This window comes from Saccopteryx bilineata, chromosome 2 (assembly GCF_036850765.1).
Source record: "Saccopteryx bilineata isolate mSacBil1 chromosome 2, mSacBil1_pri_phased_curated, whole genome shotgun sequence".
Classification (NCBI taxonomy): domain Eukaryota; kingdom Metazoa; phylum Chordata; class Mammalia; order Chiroptera; family Emballonuridae; genus Saccopteryx; species Saccopteryx bilineata.
The window spans coordinates 265749521-265770114 of record NC_089491.1 but is presented as its reverse complement, the minus strand read 5'-3'; the positions used below and the strand labels follow the sequence as shown (position 1 = coordinate 265770114).

The 20594-nt window shown below is 50.5% G+C and overlaps 1 protein-coding gene across 1 annotated transcript in view; it reads right to left on the bottom strand.

Moving 5' to 3' along the window:
• Positions 1 to 17410: 17410 nt before the first annotated feature.
• KSR2 (kinase suppressor of ras 2) overlaps positions 17411 to 20594 on the bottom strand; it is a 295021-nt gene continuing 291837 nt past the window's right edge. Inside the window, exons 18-19 of the mRNA XM_066260479.1 lie at positions 18644 to 18773; positions 17411 to 17548 (exon numbers count right to left, since the gene is read on the bottom strand). Coding sequence (XP_066116576.1) covers positions 17411 to 17548; positions 18644 to 18773 — 268 coding nt within the window. The remainder of the gene's footprint in view (positions 17549 to 18643; positions 18774 to 20594) is intronic.

Below are 20594 nucleotides of genomic sequence, written 5' to 3'. Positions count from 1 at the left end.
CGCTGGGGATGGCTCCTTGGCCTCTGCCCCAGGTGCTAGAGTGGCTCTGGTTGTGGCAGAGCGACGCCCCAGAGGGGCAGAGCATCACCCCCTGGTGGGCAGAGCGTTGCCCCTGGTGGGCGTGCCGGGTGGATCCCGGTCCGGCGCATGCGGGAGTCTGTCTGACTGTCTCTCCCTGTTTCCAGCTTCAGAAAAATACAAAAAAAAAAAAAAAAAAAAAAAAAAAAGGACACCGTGAATGAAACGGGCTCCAAAATTGGTTTGCCCGATATTTCCATATTTACAAATATAATCTCAGTCTTCTTTTGTTCTGCTCAGGTATGTCTAATTTAGAGGGTCGCCATTCTTCTCACCTTTTTGTCTCCGGATGCTCTGTAACACCCCTCTGCAAGAAGAAACGACATTAAGCCCTGTCTAGGTGCGTAGGCATGGTGAGCAGAGATCTGGGCTAGACAGCAGGTCACTCAGGCTTGTTTGGTTTGCAAGTGAATAAAAGGAAAAGCTATTCTAACTGAGCTTTGGAGGTGGAGGTGGGTAAGAAGAGGAACAGGGAGGGTTGATCAGAAATATAAAAAGCTAAGACAAGATGTGAGTTTCCCTAAGATGTGAGTTTCATTGACTGGTCCAGAGAACATAAACCATCAGGCTACTCAGTCTGTCAAGGATCCAAGAATATATACATACTTTGAGTTTTTCCCTTGGCCCGGGGCAGCGTTTCTCAGAGAGTTCCGCGGAACAGAAATCCTCCAAAATACAGTGAAGAAAGAAGCCAAGAAGTTAGGAAAACTACACACTCTAGCCTGCCCTGGGAGAGTTTATGTGATACACGAACACACTAAAGGCTCTGACAAGTTCTGTAATAAAGAAACAGCACTTCACTTAGTTTCAGCCGGTGCCCTTCTGCTTTTGACCACACTCACTGGTCTGCCGTGAACATCTTTCCAGGCAGCTCTGGGCACTGGCTGAAGCACCCTTCTCAGGGCTGAAAAATGTGTTTTCCCTTATTTGGCTTGTTGGTGGCTGAGATGTTATTTCACGTGTGAGTAAAACCCCAGGGAAGCTTCCTGAGTTATAAATGACGCAGGGGAAACAATGACCCAATTGTCAAAGGCTGTGGTAATCTAGGGCCTTTGGAAGGGCGGGGGCTGGCATTTCTGCGATTAGGTAGAGCTGGAGCCCAGCTTGTCCACCTGCAGCCCGAGAACCAACGGCCCACCCCCGGGAGCCATCACCCTGGATTGTGCAGACCAACGGCGACTGTAGGGCACGTTTTAGAAACACAGACGCAAATGTCAAGGGCGGCAGCCTGCAGGTACCCAGCACCAACCAGAAGGAAGGGGTGGGATGAGGGAGTGGGGGGAGCGAGGGTGGGGATCAGGGTGTGTGTTGCATGTGGGGTGAACAGTGGGCATTTTCAAAGTGGGCAAGTGTGAGTGCGGGGTGGGGGGTGGGGGGTGGGGGGGGAGTGTGTGCACACATGAGCACGCACAGGTTAGCTCCGGGAAGGTCAAGTGAGGGCTTGAGGGGGGCACCTCCGGAACTTGGAGGCCTATGAGAGAGGGCCTGATCCCGGGGCCAGCACGCTGCCTTTGCCCAACCCCACGTCTACCTGGAGCTCAAGCCACCTGAGCAAGCCATACCTGCTTCACCTCCAGCAGGGCCCTGCCTCAGCCTCCCGGAGCCTCTTCGAAGATGCAGAAAAGGCCCAAAGGGATGGCTTTACCCCAGGGCCTGTGTCAGGAGGTGGAGAAACATACCTGGGCGCAGTGTGAGGTCCCCGTGTCTGACGACTTCCACTTATGGGGCGATCCCCAGACTCCCACTGCAGGTCAGGCTGAGCCCCCACACCTTATCCTGGCATTCAAGGCTCTCAACAGATGCCCTCCCCCATGCAAATCCTCACCCTGTTTCCCAGAGGCCCCAATCTAAAACACACTAGGGGGGCTTCCTCTGTGCCGAGCACTTTCAGTATCTCATGGCATGGTCGTTGAGCATTCATCCACCATTTCATGAAAGAAGTCCTATTATGATCTTTACCGAGGAGCTGATGGAGGCTTCAAGAGACAGAATGTCTTACCTGAGGTCACATAACTGCTCAGTGGGTGGTGGCCAAGACTCACACTGGGATCTGGAGGCTATTTACCTGCCCATGCATCCAAGATGCTCCTGCCTGAGGCAGAATGGCGTGGTGGTGGTGGGATGGCAGCAGACCCCCTGAGGTTAGTGTCTTGAGTTTGTTGTTCTCATAGTGTGGCCGAGCCACCGACGGGAGGACGGGGCGCCAGGGTCAGCGGCGCCCTCCCTAGCCGGGCAACTTGGAGTGTGTGTCACCTCCCTGAGCCTCAGCTTTTGCAACTATAAAATGGGATGGTGATTCCTACCTCCCGGGGCTGTGATGTAAGCAAGGCTTACATCACAGAAATGAACGATTGTTAAATGTGTGAATGGCGGGAGGGGCCGCTGGCACTCTGCCTGCCCCATAGGTGTTCACTAATTAAGTAATAATTGAGTTTGAGTCTGTCCCTCGGAAACTCACATGACTTCTCTGGCCTCATTTGTACAAGGCAAGTGGATGAATTGCCTACTTCCTCCAGGAAAGTTCTCCTAATTGCTCCCCCTGGAAACCCAGCCAGCAGCTCTCCCCTCTCTGCCCTGTACTTAGCCACCATCACAGCCACGTTTATTAAACTTGGCGCTGGCTGCTATTTGGGCTGGATAATTCTTTGTAGTGGCGGGGCGGGGGCTGTTCTGGGCGTTGTGGAGTGTTAGGCAGCATCCCTGGCCTCTACTCACTAGAAGCCAATAGCATCCTCCAGTGTGGGACATTGCCAAATGTCCTCGGGGCGGGTGGCAACATCATCCCTGGTTGAGGACCATTAATGCATTAGCAATTGCTTGAATTCATTGCAATCTGTCTTGGCTGGAGGCCGTCCAGAATTGCCGTTCAGAGCGTAAGCCCGGATTCTATCTGTCTGGGTTTGGATCCTGGCTCCGCACTAACCACTGTGTAACTTTGGACAAGACACTTACACCCATCTGGGCCTCAGCTGTTTCACCTGTATGATAGAGTAGTTGCTCTTGAAAGACTGTCATGAGGATTAGATGAGATGACAGCTGTAATGTGCTCAGCATTGTGCCTGGGAACAGGCTGATGGGAGATGGGAGGTGAGGGTGGGTTCTAGACGGTCTCAATTTGGGCAAAGGACAAGCTCAGGACCAGAATGGTCTGAAAGGCCATGTCCCTGCCACCCCGGCAGCTTGGTGGCCTCATCCACACCTTGTTTCTGGTGCCCAGGCACTTCCCCTGCAGCCTATGAGAGGAGGTTAATGAGCTGTTCAGTTCCGATGACTTGCAAAGCCTCCCTCCCTCAGCTCAACACCTGCTGTGCCTGATTGATGGTGGCCCTGGGGCCACAGAGGACCACAAGCCAGAACCAGGTCAATCAATTAGTTCCAGGCCCCAGGGAAGACTTTGTCCCCCCCCCACCACCACCACCACCACCACTCTTTTTTTTCTTCTGCCTAAAATAGGAGAGATGGGTATGAAAGGTTCTGGTCTTGTCTTAAACCTCTTCCCCAAATCAACATGGTCTCAGAGCTAAATGTCAAATCTAAGCTTGAAATAGCTAACGTTTATTGGTTGGTTATGCTAAGAATTGTGTTGAGGGTTTTTTTGTTTTGTTTTTTGTTATTGTTTTTTACCTGCTTCTCATTCTAACCGCAATTCTCTAAAGAATAATTGTTATCTCAGTTTTACAGTTAAAGAAACTGAGGTTCAGAACTGACATCACTGCTCAGCCAGGTCACCCAGCTGGTCTAAGTGGCATAGCCCAGGACTGAAATTCAGACACTGCAGGAGAGTTTTACTTCTTGGAATCTCACTTTCCCCATCTTCAACTTGGGGCAACTCATACCACCCAGCGCATTGGACGGTGGGAAGAAATCAGGCTTTGAAGGGAGAACCAACAAGCTTAGGGGGTGAGATACTAGATGCTCCTCTCTGAGAGAGATGCTGGCAATGAGCCAGGGCCTGGGTCAACTCTCAGCAGAGCATTCTTGAGTGCAGAAACTTGGAATGAAGTTTGCTCTATACTCACTAAAGCCAGCCCTGCACCACAGCCACATTAGTAATAAATATGAGCTCTAGCAACAAACATCTGCAGAGAGCTTACCAAGGGCCCCAGCCCTGTTCCAAGGACTTGTGTTAATTCACGTAAGCCTCACAACACTGGGAGGCAGGTGCTATCGGTGCAATAATTTTACAGACGAGGAAGTGGCGGCTCAGAGAAGCTGAGTGACCTGCCCGAGGACACACAGTTTGCATGTGGTAAAGCCAGACTTTGACTCCAGGTCTATCAGCATGCTCTCGCTCCTGGAATGTGTGTGGGGATTTTCTGGGGCACACGAGGCCAGTTTTTCTATCTCCCTGCCACACGGTCTCCAGGGAGGGCACTGGGAGTTCGAGTCAGAGTCGCCCCATAGCTCTCAGTTCCTTTTGCTTGGAATGTGTTGAATAGTCTGCTTTTCTGGCTGGCTTTACAGATCAGAAGATATATTGTGGCATCAAAGCACTATGTGAAGTGAACTTGAGGAATCCAAGGTACTTACGAGCCTGTCCTGCACCCTGTGGACCCATAAGAGCATGAGTTTTGGGTTCTCGTCTCGGGTTGGGCTGGTTACATCAGCCCTCAACACAGGCTTTCTCCTCTGTCAAATGGAACTGGGTGATTTTGGGGATTAATAAGACAATGCTAAGTATGTTCTGGGCTGGGCACACAGGAGGTACTCACTATGCAGTCATATTTGTGTGTGCGTGTGTGTGTTTCTGCATTACACCATATTCATTCCTAGAGAGAAAACTGATGTTTGGCTGGCCAGATGGAAGAACACTAGGCCAGGTTATGATCATCTGCATTACTGTTCAGCAAACATTTACTTCCCTCCTCTTCCCACACTGGGTAGAGACCACAGCCCTTCCCCATTGACAGGCTGGGTCCTGTGACTTGCTCTGGCCACTGGAATGCTAGTGGATGTGGTTTGAGAAGATGCCTTTGGATGTGCTGGTACAGTCTGGCTTGCCTCTGCTGTTCTGGTGAACTGCCATAGGAGACGCATGAACCAAGGAGCTTCTCCCTCAGCCTACATCTTAAAACAGGAAGACAGGGGCGCAGCCTTGAACTTAATCAGAAGTCTAAAGAGGAATCTTAGTTAAACCCAACCTAGACCTACAGCCCCAGAAGAATCAGAATAAATACTAGTTGTAAAATGTGGAGTTTAGGGAGGTTTGTTACACAGCATGACTGTGGCAATAGCTGACTGATACACTGGCCAGTGTGATATCTCAAGATTCCTTCTGTGCAACAGACAACAACAGAATTCAGGCCTGCTTTGGCGGCAGTGCGATGCAGTAGTTCTCAAATTCTTTATTGGCATAAATAATTTAGACATTGGATTCTCACTAAACATTGCACTAAACACAAGAAACAGCAGGCTTGTTGGCACAGAGGCTCACTACCTGTCCAACAGCCTAAGTTAGAAATACTTTTTTGAGAAGTGTAGAAAAGTTTATAAATGATTCTGTACAAATATACACAGTGGACCCTCCATCCATCTGGCCTCCCTTTCTTGGATGGCGTCTGAATCAATCGTTCTTTCCCGGCTGTGCGACGTTGGCAATGAGGGAGAGAGACAGAGACAGAGACCAAGAGAGACACAGGTAGGGGAGGGGAAGAAGCGGCCCCAAAAGGAAAACATGAAACCAACTTCTTACATGAACTCATTCTGCGACAGTCAGCACAATCATGGAGAAAACATAATGGGCCATTGGTCCATGTCAGTCTGTACAAGAAATAGTCTTTATATATATATATAATATATATGTATAATATTTATAGATATATATATACTTTGTGTATAGAAAAGTATCAGTATAATTTACATACAGAGAAAGCCTTTTTACAATAACAAATTTTCCTAAGGTCATTAACTTTGAGAGTAATCAACCAACTGAACCATGCGGTAAGTGTGCGGTAAGTGTGCGGTAGTGTGGACCCCCCGTGCAAGGCTTTGGGAGAAAGAAATGAGAGGCTTGGGGTGGGACTTGACCACCCAAGTTTGGGATATTCTCAGCCTGGCCCAGCCATGGGCAAGGGCACTCACCTGGTGTGACCAGGTCACCTGGTCCCAGTGAATCCCCGCGGCCTCCATCTTGGGGAGTTGGAGAGGACTGGTCTGGCTAGAGGCTTCCCAGCTCCCTGAGATTGAGCCTGTCCTGTGGATGCTAACACCCACTTCAGCTGGGAGGTGTCCATGAGAGTTGGGCACCCATCCCCATGTCCACCAGGGCACAAGCATCTAAGAAACATGTAACACCCACCACCCCTCAATTCCAGTCTCCTATTATTTTCAGGAAGGTCTCTATAGAGGTGGAATTCCTGGGGACATTTCAGTTGAGCTATTAGGAAGAGAAACCACATTTACTGAGTACCTACTGTGTGCCAAAAACTGTGGGGATGCTATTGACATTCATTATTTCATTTACTCCAATCACCTCCACAGTAAGAAACATACAAAGTGCTACAGGCAGAACGAAGCCAAGAAAATTGAAAGACTGGTTTGGGGAAACTGCTGGCGCCGAGAAACTGATGGTGAGGTCATTACCCATGATAGAGAACTGCTGAGCGGAACCAGGTAAACAAGTCTTGCTGATTCATTGCAACCACACACACACCGGGGGCATACAAAGGTACTATGATTCCTATCTTTCAAGCCCTGATATTTATTTATAGGGATAGTAAGACATATCATCCCACCAAGATGGAGTTAATATATTCTCTCCCATACTTTAGGCTATATGCCAGACTTGGCTTGTGGTCCACTGTGATCCCTACATCTTCTTCAGCCACTCTGTAACAAGTCAGTATTTTGCCCATCACGAACCTGTAATATTTAGTTGGGAGATCCTTAGTGTAAGGTCTTTCCCTCAAAAAACTTCCATGTTCATGCATGTCCTTGACCTCAACGCTTTCATTGGCCTATGCATAGAGTGACATCAACTCTCCAGGAAGGTTTTCTGGTGTGACAAGACAGATCTGTGGTCCTCAAGAGAGATCAGAGGCACTGGGCCCAGGAGGAGGTAGAGGGAAAGCGAAGCAGAAGCCAATACTGGGAAGAAATGCTTGAGAGAGAAGAGCAGACGGCCAATCCATCCACAGCGGCGATGGACACAGATGGAAGGACTGGTGGATGAGGACTAAGAAACAGAGACATGGACGTGGGAGGAGGTCAACAGCAACAGGGAGGGAGCCTACAAGGCCAAAGGGAGATGCAGAGAGAATCTGAGGCGACCTCCTTACTGGCCTGACTCCAGGAAGCACAACCTTCCTGGGACATCTTCTTCCCTGGGATACCAGTTCCTCCCGGCACCAGACTTCGTGGAAAGCAGGGGAGGGAAGGGCAGGTGTACAGGAGAGGCTCTCAGTAAATCATGATCTTGCTTCTGAGCCTGAACACAGGTTATTCCTTCTATTTACCTGGCACACTGTTCCCTACCCCACACCCATTCTACTCAAGGTTCAAAGGTCTCCTACTCTGAGAAACCTTCCTTGAGGGCCCTTGATGGGGCTGGGTGTTCCTCTGGGGTCCCCAGGCCCCATCAGAGCATCTGTCTCCTCTGATGGACTCAGGTTCCCTGTCCGGAGGGGCCCCTTTGCTCCCGCCCCCCGAAGCCCACGAGGCACTTTCTAAATGCTCACAGAAAGAGTATCTAAAATGAAGTCTTGGGGAATGACGAGGTGGGGCTTCTTGGTGCTGGGCTCAGCGGAGGGTATAGCGAGTGTGGCTGGGGACATGGACTTTTAAAATATGGGAAAACTTGTAAAGAATTCTTCGGCTGCTTAATCAGAGGCATTTTAAATCCACGAATAGGCCAATAAGGAGGAGCTCTGAGGATAGCAGGTGACCACAGTGCAGGAGCAATGCCTTGTGGAACATGGGGGCCACACAGAGGCTCAGCGGGGGCAAAAAGCCGTCAGGGTCAGAGGAGGTGGTTGCCATGACGCCTAATGTCACCGTCTGGGGTCCAGCCTTTTATTCCTGACAACAAGGTCAGGACGTGAGTGTGTTTGGGGTGGGGAGGAATAACAACCCACAGCATTCCCGGGGGGGGGGGGAGCACAGGGGTCTCAGCAGAGAAAAGACCCTGAAAAGGGGGAAGATTGTGCTCAGACCTGGCCAAAGGCATCCCTGGTCCAGCTGCACAGCGCCCCCAAGGAGGCGGGTTGGCAGGGCACGTGCACCCAGGTGGGGGCCTTGGTGTGGCAGGACAAGTACATTAGGTAGCCTGGTGTCTACACTGTAGCTACATAGCAGTTACTTGAACTTACATGAGTTCATATGTACCCATTTAAAAATTATTCTTATTACTATTTTATTATTATATTATTATGATTAGCAACATGGATAGAAAAATAAACAGGAAAATGGCTACATTCTTGGAGGACCAATGCATTGCATTAATCGTCCAGGATGCACTGACGCTGCCACTGCCCCCACCCGGGCAGGGCTGGGGTGGGAAAGGTCAACCCACCAGGGAACGGGGTCCCAGTCGACTCAGCATCCTTCTCGGAAGGTGCTTGGCTGAGTGTCCCCTCTTCCCAAAACAACTTTCCCAGCCCCAGCCCGTCGCAATGCCTGACTGCCCTGCTCCCCGATCCTAGGACGGCTGGTGCCCCGGGATCTGAAACCCACCGCCCACCTCCGTCCCCAAATCAGCCGCCTGGGACGGGATGGAACTGCCCCCTCCTGTCTGTATCATCCAATTTATTGCCTCATCTGCACCAGAGACAGACAGCTATTATAACTCTTTTCTCCAGAATTAACCAGGATGGAGAATAAGATGAGGGAGGAAGGAGAGGGACCCTCGGCTGTCTGGGGACTCAGACAAGTTGGTTTCTTCTTCCATCGGACGGTTCTCTCTAGCTCCTTCCTGGGGAAGACATAGGGCCTGGCCCCGAGTAGCCCTGCTGGCAGGACCAGGACTGCCCGAGGCCAGTCTTCAGGTTTGAGTTCAGCAAGAGGACCTGCTTCCTAGAAGGACCGTGGGATGATGGAGGGGGTGACTGTGGGAGGGACAGGGGTGAATGTGGCCAGAAGAGCCAGACCTTGGGTGGGAGCCCTGTGGGTCACTTCCTACCCCATAAGTTGCAGTTTCAGACCTTGTCTTGTCCATGTAGATAATAAAGGATCTGTCAACATTCTCCTCACACCTAGGTGGCCTTCAAGCCACTGAAGATGCTAAATATTGCTTTTAAAACCCTTTTTCAAGCCAGTTACTCCTTGAGTTTCCCTGTTTCCCTCTGTCCGGTTGCCTTTTCCTTTGGGAAAGGCTGCCAATGGCAGGAGGATGGATTTGGGATCTAGTGATGTGGCCGGGAGATGGCGCACTCAGGACCCTGTGCCTTGGCTCTTTGGGTTTCCGTTTAAGTGTCTTCTCGGAAAGCCCTGTGCCAACGGTGGCCCTCCACACTGCCCCCACCCCATGTTACTGGCTTCCCATTGGTTTCCCTTCCAGACGCCCACGTGAGTTGTAATTTTATATTACTGTTGGCTGGCTTCCTGTCTCTCTCCCCCACTGGGCTCTAAGCTTCAGAACGGGGGAGATTGTTTAATTCATCACTGAATGCCCAGGGTCTCATTTGTAGTAGGTGCTCAGTAAACAACTCACTGACTATGCGGCCGACAAAGAAATAAGCCCGTAGAATTCTAAACTGACCCGAACACTGGCATCTTTTGCGAAGACACGAGGGACCCTTCTCCCACCTTGACCAGCCCGTCACCACTCCAAAAAGGCTCACTCTGCCCAGCTTCTGCCAAAACTCTCACTCCTGCACTGGAGGTCAGGGTATTTTTAAACAAAAACAACTAGCCACACTGATATCTTTCTTTCTTCAAGTGGTAGAAAAGAAAAACTAAGATTTGTTTTTAATCATTAGACTTTCAAATCTAAGAAGGCAATGATGCAAATAGCACGTTGGCATAAACAATTGCGGCCCCGCTCGGTGGGGGGAAGGAGCCGCACTTCTGGGCTAATTTAAGCTAAATACACGCCAGCTATATTTTCATCCTCACTATTGTGTAACTTTCTCCTCAGCTCACGGTCCGGGAGTGGGGGCGGGGAGATGCTATCTGGCAGGGGGGGGTGGTGGTGGCAGAGAATAAGGGGAGGAAGGAAATGAAGAGGCAGCGTGGACAGAAAGTACTCTCAGCCCCCAAGCTGGTTCTCAGAGGTGTTTCTAGAGCGGGTGGTCCACTAGGACCCCAGGGTAAAAACTAGAGTTTGAGTCTTCCATGCCAGAGGAAAAAAACCCAAAAAGCAACTGGAAGAAAAGTAGGTTCCTTTTCTTCCCCTCTATATACAATGTTCCCAAAACCTCACAGATGTCTAGATGGGACTAAAGAGACTTTTACCAACTACAATACATCATGTAAAGAATGGCTCTTCCTACCCTCCACCCCTGGCTCCGGTTCTTCCCCTGGGAACCTCAGACAAGTTGGTTTCTTCTCCCATCAGACAGTTCTCTCTAGCTCAGAGGTTGGCAACCGTTTTCTGTAAAAAGCAAGACTGTAATATATTCAGCTTTGCGGGCCACACTGTCTCTGTTGCAAGCACTCATCCACGTCTTTGCAGCACAAAGGAAAGCATGGTCCCCACGGGAATAAATTTTGCATGTGATCATGTGCCAGCGAAACTGTTTGACGTGGACATTGGAACTTCACAGCATTTTCACATATCATGGGAAACTTCTTTCGGTGTTCACTTAATCAGAGAAGGTAAAAACCATTTGGTGGGCTGGATCCTGGTCCACGGGCCACGGTGTGCCAACCCCAGCTCTAGATTTCTCAAGATAGTGATTGGGCCTGGGCTAAGTCCAGGCCACTTCCTTCACGATCCTCAGATGATGGGCCACAGGAGGGGGCAGGTGAGGAATCCGGGTTTGTGGGAGGGGTGGGCTGGATGCCTGCACATGGGACAGGAGATGGGAGAGTGGCAGAATGCAGGTTTCCTGAAGACAAGAGTCTAGTCCCCAGAGATCAATCTGAGGCTGCTACTGACCAAGAATCCAAGACACAAGCAGAGAAAGAGCAGAGCTCCTTGGCCAGACGAGAGGTTTCCTGTCAACCAGTGAAAGAAAACCCGGGACCAAACGGCATTAAATAGAGACTTAGAGTCTCCACCTTCTCTCTGGCGATGGCGACATGTGGGGATGTCCCTACAAAGGCCAAGGGGGGTGTTCCCCCTGCCAAGGAGTCCCTGTTCTGTGAAACACCAGCAGCCTGGAAGAGCTGGAGGAATTCAGTGTATAAACGTCCACAGGCCCCTGAAAGAAGGCAAGGTCAAGGCTTCCTGGGGCATCTTCACTCTGTGGACGGGTCTACTTGGGAAGCCTGTGTGTATCCGGTTTGCTAACAGCAAGGCAGAGACAGAAACAACTTGGTGATGGGTGCTGGGCACCTGCATGTGGCTATGATGGGGCAAGTACACACACACACACACACACAACAATCTTTGCTAGGTGGAATCTATAGCAGGAGTCACAGGTAATTATGATGTAAAAATATAACCCCCCCCATTTTTTTCCTTGCAAAAGATTAATGAATATGACCTCCTCTCAATACCAGTGAATAAAAGGTTGAGGTCAGCAGGGAGAGCAGTGGTCTGGTTCTTCCTGGATGGAAATGTCTGCATGTTAGAGCCAAAGCCGGCCTCCAAACAATTCAGGGTGGTGTGGACAGGAGGAGGGGGCAGAGAGGGGGCTGGCCGCCTGGGGCAGGAGACTGAGGAAGCCGGGGACAAAGGAAGGATGTGGGCGAAGCGGGAAGAGTCAAGAGCAGGTGACGTGGGACTCCGGGGTGGACCCAAAGAACACTGTTTGGCAAAGCGGAGAAGTTTCCAGGGTGCAGAGAAGGCTGGGGTTTCTCCCTGGGTCCTTCAGCCCATCCTCCATCTTGACCTTGTGCTTATGACCGGACAGGAAGAGCAGCCTTTGGAGACCCTGCTGGGCCTTGCTCAGGGCTCTGGTGGCCGGTTACTAGCCTGAAAACAAGAGAGGCAGGAAGAAGCAGGCTACAGCTCCCGGGAGCATTTCAACCTCAGGGTGGCTGTGCCCTCCCTGCTCCTCCTTTTCCTGATTCTTCTTCAAGCACAGAGGTCCACGGCAAAGACTGGAGTCCACGAACCGGGAAGTTCTGGTTGGATTTCAGGCCCTCAGGAGGCCATGGGGCAGAACTGAGACTCAGGCCGGGGACTGGTCCCGGGTGACTGTTTGGACACAGTGGCAGCTACTGATAAGAGCTGCCCCCAGCAATACCAGAGCAGCTGGGGCTTGTGCAAATGTGTGTAAAATGCCTCCAAGACACACAAATGTTGAGCCAAGAGCCACAGAGTGACAGAGGTCCTTGGAAGAAGAACATCCCCTTTGGGGGAGCTCACGTGGGTGCCTTTAAGTCTCTGGTCCCACACAGGTGGGGGTGCTGGGAAGGCATTCAGGAAGGTTCTCTGGAGGCACAGGGATTTGTTTCTCTTGCCTGGGGTCTCGGGAAGCAGGACTGGTCTCATCACCTTGCCCAGTTTGAAAGCAGGCGTGGCCCTCAAAGCACGACCAGTCTGGGCTGCCCATGGTGGGGAAGACCTCTCCCTCACCTGGCTGGATGCTGAGTCTGAGTGCCAGTAGGATTTTGAAGTCGTAGTGCCCCTCTCTGGGAGGAGGGTGTCTGGATAAAGTAGCAGCCAGAAGAAAGTCAAGTCTGCCTGGGCAGAGCCCAAGAAGTCCAGAGAGGCTATGGGCCGACCCTGGGCACGCCGCCCAGCCGCCTGGCCATTGCTGAGGGACAGACTTCCCTTTAGTGCCACATCGAATGAGTGGGGTCCAGGGCTTCGGGAATGTCAGACCTATCCTTACAAGGGACACAAGGAACGTAAGACAGTCTCCCCACCCGTCACTCTGCACACTCGACCTGCCCCTGGCACCCTTCCTATGGAACACTTGATCCCAAAGTGGTGGGAGAGAACAACTGGCCCAGGTGAGCACGGAGGTGAGGGGCAGGATGCAAGGGCCACTGGGCAAACGCGACAGACCTCTAACAGGGAAGCCACGCCGGGCCTCAGCACCAGGCTGGACTTGAGGACGCAGAGCCTCTATAAATAGCCTCCCTCCTTGCCTTCCCAGTGGGGCTTTTCAAGGAAGGGGAGGGGCAATCCTTGGCAAGCAGGACGTTGTGTGCACACCCTATAACCCAACACGCGCGCACCCCAGAACCCGCATCTGTCACTGTGGTCGACAACCTTAGCTGGTGTAAGTGCCGAAGCAGAGGGAGGGAGAAGGAATGTCCTACGCCCCCCCCCGGCCCTGAGCCCCAGTTCTCAGGGCCCAGACTTCAGGGGGCGTCGTTGAAGGAGGTGAGCCGTGAGGAGCCCCCAGAGGTCATCCTGGCTGGGGAACTGCTGTGCTTTCTGAATGGCAGGGGGCAGGGTGGAGCAAAAGGGATAGTGCTGTCACAGAACAGGAGTAGAAAGTCCCAGAACTGGGCCCTGGAGGGACTTAGATCTCAAAAGTCATGCAAGACTGTTTTGCTGCACTTGGGAGCTGTAAGCCACAAACCACGACAGGCTTGGGGCGAGGCCCCTGAGAACAGGCACTGACAGAGAAATGTCTCAGTCCCTCTGCCCAGATCTCGGCCTGCAGCTCGCGTTGAGCCAGTCAGTGCTCAGCTCTGCGTGCCTGCCCCATGTTCCCTGAGAGTACAGCTGGGACCCACTGTGCAGAGACCAGAAGAGCTAGGGAGACACTCCGGGGCTGAGGCAGCCTGGCTCTTGCTTGTTAAGGGGAGTCGCGAGCGGACGGTATCACGCACGGAGACACACGTGGACACACAGGTATGCACAGACTGGCCCCGTGAGCCTGCTCCCGCTGGACTCCTGTCCTAGTCCCCATGGCCCAGGGACCCTCCTCTCGACCCTGCCCCGCACCTCGCTCTCCAATTCCGTGTCTCCCTGGCTGGTCCTGTGGAGTCCCAGCTCAGGGTCCCCTCAACCCTTCCCAAGCAAAAGGACACAGGTCTGGGGTACAGGGAAGCCACCGAGCTCAATTGTGCAGTGCTCCCAGGATGGCCGGGGTGGGTTCCCTCTGATGGCGAGCCTCTGGTCTCCTGAGCTAGCAGAGGACAGAACAGGGAAGAGAGGTGGCTCGGGAGCTGAGGCCGCTGAGTGTCGTCCCTTTGTCCAGTGGTCACAGCCTGGAGTGGGGAGAGAAGGGAAAGAGGGGCAAGATGTCACATGGATACGACAATGCCATCTTTTGTGAACTAGCACCTCTTGGAGGGCCAGGTGGTTTGCGATGAGCTATTCCTGTCCTCTACAGGAAAAGGTGGAAGGGACTTCTCTTTACTGAGGTTGCACTACGTGCTAGGCTCTGGGCCAAGTGCTGCAACACTTGATCTTATTTAAATCTAAGAATAGCCTGCAAGGTAGATACACCATATCCTTTTAATCGATGAAAAAACTGAGGCTCAGAGAGGTTAAGTGTTTTGCCCAAGGGTGCACAGCCAGGAAGCAGCAGGGTCAGGAGGTGAACCTAGAACTCCTCCCACTGGGGCATGTAGCCCTGGACTAAGGATGGCCACCCAGCGTGCGGGGTGGGTTGAGGCCTTGTGCTGCTGGAGTAGCAGCCTGCATGCCATATGGAGCTACTGCAAGTGCTTTGTAAGGGCTGGAGCTACAGCAAGAGGGTGTGAGAACAAGATCTACACCACAGACTCCTGCTATGAGTAGAGGCTTCGCCAACTACTGTTGAGACAGGGTCTAAGTGATCAGGGGCAGAGTTTATCCCCAATCTTCTGGGATGGTTCTGGAAGGATTCCCAGAAGGTAACACAGGTAATCTTTGCCTAGAATCTGGCAGAACAGAAAGATCAAGATCATGGATTTAGGGTCTAGGCCAACCTGGGTTCTAATACTTGCTCTGTTTCTTCCCAGCTGTGTGATCTCTGAGAAGGCGCTTAACCTCTCTCTGCCTTGGTTTTTCTCGTAAGTAAAACAGTTACAGTAATAGCACCTACCTCCTGAGGGGGCTCTTAGGATTCAGTGAGGTAATGCAGATCAAATGATTGACACAGCACCTGTCACACATGTTTAGGAAGTAATACCCAGATGACGGAGACCATGCCGGTGGCTGTGACAATGACCTAGACCAGTGCCATGCGATGGGACAAAGCAATGACACACAATGCAGTGGACATGCAATGCAACCCAAAAGAGCTGGAAGCAGCAACTTGAACAAACATTTATACACCAATATTCACTGCAGCATCGCTCACAGTAGCCAAGATGTGCAAACAAACCAACTGTCCATCAACATATAAATGGACAAACAAGATGCGGTCTAGCCATACAATGGAGTATTGCTCAGCCATAAAAGGGAATGAAGTCCTAAGCATGCTACAATGTGGATCAACCCTGAAAACCTTATGCTACATAAAAGAAACCAGATACAAAAGGACAAATATTGCCTGCTTCCACATATACAAAATATCTAGAATAGGACAATTCAGGGAGCCAAATGCAGAGGAGAGATTACTAGGGAGTAGGGGCAGAAGGGGTTGGGGAATTAATGTTTAATGGTGACATAGTTTCTGCCTGGGTGACAAAAAGGTTTTGGAAAAGGGGTGATTACTACACAACATTGTGAATGTAGCTAATGCCATTGAATTGTACAAATGGCTATGCCCTGGCTGGAGAGCCATTCGGTTAGAGCATCGTCCCAACGTCCAAAGGTTGTGGGTTTGATGTATGGTTAGGGAACATACAGGAACAAATTGATGTTTGTGTCTATCGCTCTTCCTTCCTCTCTTTCTAAAAATCAATCAATAAATTTTAAAAAATAAAAATGGCTAACTAAAATGGCAAATTTAAATATACCCCAACACAATTTTTAAAATTAATAATGTAATACACAGCAACCCACTGAGCTGTACATTATAAATGGGAGAATTATATGATATGTAAACTATATTTCAACAAATCTGTTTAAAATAAAGGAATACCATGCCAGTCATCTATGTCATTGTAAATTTTCTAGTCATATTTTAAGAAGTAAAAAAATTAAATTCATCCTAATAGTATATTGTATTAAACCCGATAGCTCCAAAACATTATACTTTCAATATGTAACTGTATATGCATATATAACACACAGAGACATCCGAAATTTTGTATGGATTCTACACTTACAGTCCATCTCAGTTTTGATTCACCACATTTCAAGTGTTCAATGGCCACACGTGGTGAGTGGCTGTTCCTGGACAGTGGAAGGTCAGACCCTCACTACTCAAATGGTGGTATGTGGACCAGCAATTACAGCATCACTTTGGAGGTTGTTTGAAACATAAGATCTCGGGCCCCACCCCAGACCTACAGAACAGGAATCTGCATCTTTTTTTTTTTTTTTTTGTATTTTTCTGAAGCTGGAAACGGGGAGAGACAGACAGACTCCTGCATGCGCCCGACCGGGATCCACCCGGCACGCCCACCAGGGGTGACGCTCTGCCCACCAGGGGGCGATGCTCTGCCCCTCCGGGGCGTAGCTCTGCAGCGACCAGAGCCACTTTAGCGCCTGGGGCAGAGGCCAAGGAGCCATCCCCAGCGCCCGGGCCATCTTTGCTCCAATGGAGCCTTGGCTGCGGGAGGGAAAGAGAGAGACAGAGAGGAAGGAGGGGAGGGTGGAGAAGCAAATGGGCGCTTCTCCTATGTGCCCTGGCCGGGAATCGAACCCGGGTCCCCCACACGCCAGGCCGACGCTCTACCGCTGAGCCAACCGGCCAGGGCCGGAATCTGCATCTTAAGGAATTCCCTCGATGATCTGAATGCATACTAAATTTTGAGGTGCGTGTCTCTGGAACACAGGCTTGCTCCAATCTTGCCTCCAATCCAACAGGTGCTAAGACATACTGAGATGCTAGAAAGCACAGTTTCTACCCACCAGATGTGACCCACTGGAGAGGCAAACCTGAGATCCAGAGATGAGTTCTGAGTTAGCCACCCATATCTTCTGAACATGCCAGCTGCAGCTGAGACCTCTTGGTGGGTTCCCTCTGTAGATTTCAAAGCCCTGGACCGGACCCAGATCCTGGGACTACTTTAACCGAGACCTCCCCCAAACCACTGCCAACCCAGGAGGCTTCGGGAAGGACTCTAGCACTGACCACTCCACCAAGTGAGCATCTCAAAGCCGGATGGTGTCTGTGGGAGAGACGGGGGTGGGTGCATGGAAAGGAGAAGGTTGGCAGAGGAGCTTGGGAGGAGAGCAAAAGGCGACAAAGGCCAAAGGACATGGCCAGGAGGAGGCTAAGGAGGACACCTACTCTGCAGACTTCCAGAAATGCCCAGGGTGAGACAGGCGGCGGTTTCGCTTTGGCAGTTTCTCCAGCATGTCCATGAGCTTGGTGAAGGTAGGTCTCTCCTCTTGTTCAAAGGCCCAGCAGAAGAGAAGAATGTCCTAAAAGAAACCAATATGTGGTGATTTAACATAAATGGTGATGTCTTGATTACTCTTTGGAATCTCACTGGATCTGTCCATTTGTCGACCCATTTGTCCCACTTCCATGTTCCTCTATCATCCATCCATCCATCCATCCATCCATCCATCCATCCATCCATCTAACCATCCATCATCCATCCATCACCCATCATCCATCCATCCATCACGTATCCAACCATCTATACATCAAAATTCATATATTTATCGTCCATCCATCCATTCAACCACCCATCCATCCATCTAATCATCCATCCATCCATCTATCCATCCATCCTTCTACTCATCCACTTTCTGAGCCATATAGCAAATTAGGTAAGCCCTATTCTAGAAGGCCTGGGATACACTGAGATCAATAAAATGCTTCTCAAGGAGTTTCTGGGCATTTTTCTTAACAGGCAGTGAGAAAAGGGAACCCTGAGGTCTCCATCCAGATCCCAACACTATAAGTGCCCTCTGAAGTCCCAGAGGGGGAAATTATTTCTAGTAATCTTCTCACTTGAGAAGGGAAACTTAGAGGCAGGTGGTCCTTAAAACATACCAGATAATTACTCCCTCCATGACTCATCTGTCCTCTGATCAAAATAGGGAAATTCTTTGTACTATGTTTTTGAGGATGGCTATTAAATTATACTCAGGCTTCTCTGTTCCTACATAGCTTGTTCTAAGTTGGATAATGCCTTAAATATTTTTGTATAGATGCAAATAAAGTTAAAATTATTAATACCAGTGATATTTTAATGAATGTCTTTTCAAACGGACAGAAAAGGATTCCTGGTTCTACTTGACTCAGCAGTCCATTGCAGGGAAGAACCTGACTGAGTGCTATTGCGCCCCCAATGGCAGGGACCTGAATTGCAGGCATAGTTCAGAGGTTTTGCCTTCTAAGCTCCAAATCATTACCGGACAAGGAGGTGAGCATAGTTTTTCGGTGACTCTTTGGGAAAGTATCTGTAACTTTAACACACAGGAAAAATAAGGTCCAGAACAGTGTCTGCTGCTCCCCTTGTCCCCCAGACCTGGCACCCTTCCCCCCTCCCCCTGCCCCAGACTTACTGAGATTTCTTTTCCCATGCCGATCTGGCTGAGGTTGGGTTTCATGCCTGTGCCCATCTGCCAGATTATTGCCTCTGCTGGTTGGGTCTTGAAAGGCCACTCCCTGGCGTGGAGTTCATACCAGATTGTTCTGTTGGCAGATGTTGCGAAAGGGGCGTTGGTGTGACATGTCACTCGTGTCATCACAATAAACAATAACACGTATTGAGTTTTCACTTCTGTGCATGACATGCCCCCTCCTTCTGGGCAACAAACTATCTTCTCGGTAGCAGTCTCTGCCCCATCTGTTGGCCTCTTCGTACCCGAATAACAATAAAACCTCCGTTTAAAAACAGAAGGCCCTCTCATGATCCTCACTTTATAGACGAGGAAACGAAGGCTCGAGAAGGTCATGTCATCTTACCCTGAATCATACAGCAAGTGAGAGGTCAAACCCAGTTCTCCTGAACACATAACTGCATCACTGGCCATTGTGCTAGTCCGGCAGACCTGTGCTCCATCCTATACAAGAGTCCTTTGTAATCAGGGCAGAGAGCAGTTTGGGAGGACAAGCCTGTATGTACTATAGTTGACAGGGGGGCTGGTGAAGGGGGCACAGGCAGACTGCGAGCACCGCTCCTGAGAAAGGGGAAAGGGAGGCTGTTGGGACCCGCGTGGCTCTGTGCTAGGTGCCCTACACGTGTTTCTCACTTAACCCTTCCAACACCTCAATGAGGTTTCTCATCTTCAGTTTAGGACTTTGAGTGGTGAAATGACTCTGTCGTTAAAATCGCCAGCTTGGGTGTTAGGATGTCCTGGGTTTGACTCCCAGCTCCTGATCACCATCGGGCAAGTCCCTGAGCCGCTCGGAGCCTGTGTCCTCACCTGGGAACTGGGAACAGTAGCAACACTGGCTTCGTGGGGTGCCTGTGACCATGAGAGAGCACCACAAAAGCCCTGACACAGAGCTCACTACGCTTTTAAAAACCCATTTCGCTCTAAGTCATGCCCAATCATGGCGTTTCCAAGCAACAAGGGGCCACTAATTGCCAGGAAACCAGGAGCACCAGGTCCCAAGGAATTCAACAGTGTCTCAGGAATAAAAGCCTCATTAAAACTGCCTTTCGAACCTGACTTTCAAGAAGAACTTACTTTAAGAAAAATAAAAATCGCTAAAGATGAAAACGCCAGTGGAAAACCAATTACTCACGTCAGTACGTTGTGTTAATTACATTCTTCTCTCTTTTGGTACATTTATATGAAAATACACCAACTTAATTATTGCAATTTGGTTTCAGATAAACAGTATCTAACTAGATAAATATTGGGGCGTAAACTAATCAGGGCAAATGACAGCCTCTGATGCGGTCCAAGCAGCAGACCTTGAGAATCATGGTGTTCTGGGAACATCCCCCTCCTCCCAGGAGGCACAGAGAGGATGCAGCAGGGGTACTTTTCCTCAGAAGACGGAAGACGATCTAACAGCTCTCAGAGGTGCTAGGTCTATCGGCACACATCTGCAGGCCCGCGACTTCCCAAACAGCTGCCCCCGCGTTATCTCCACCAGTCTTTGCAACCTGAGGATTAGCGTGGCCTTTGGAGGAGTGTGAGCACAGACACCTTCTTAGCTGCCCCTTCTCAGGACACTCTGCCCTGCACCTTGGGCTGAGTGCCCTGGACTCTTGCTCCCCTTTATGCTTCCAAAGACATTCTATTCTCTCCCCGGGTGGTGGTTACCCTTTCTTTACTGACAATCCCCAACCCCTCCTTCCCAAACTTGAGATGTGTAGGTCCAGCTGCCTGCTGGTGGGTTCCACTGGCCAGCTCCAAGGCAGCCCAAACTCACTGGGTCCAAACTGGGTCCCCTGGCCTTTCTGGCATGGCCCAACCTGGCCCTGGCTCCATGGTCTCGACCTTCTTGGTGACTAGAAATTATTGCTCCCCCAGGTGCTTATGGTATTGATATCTAGGT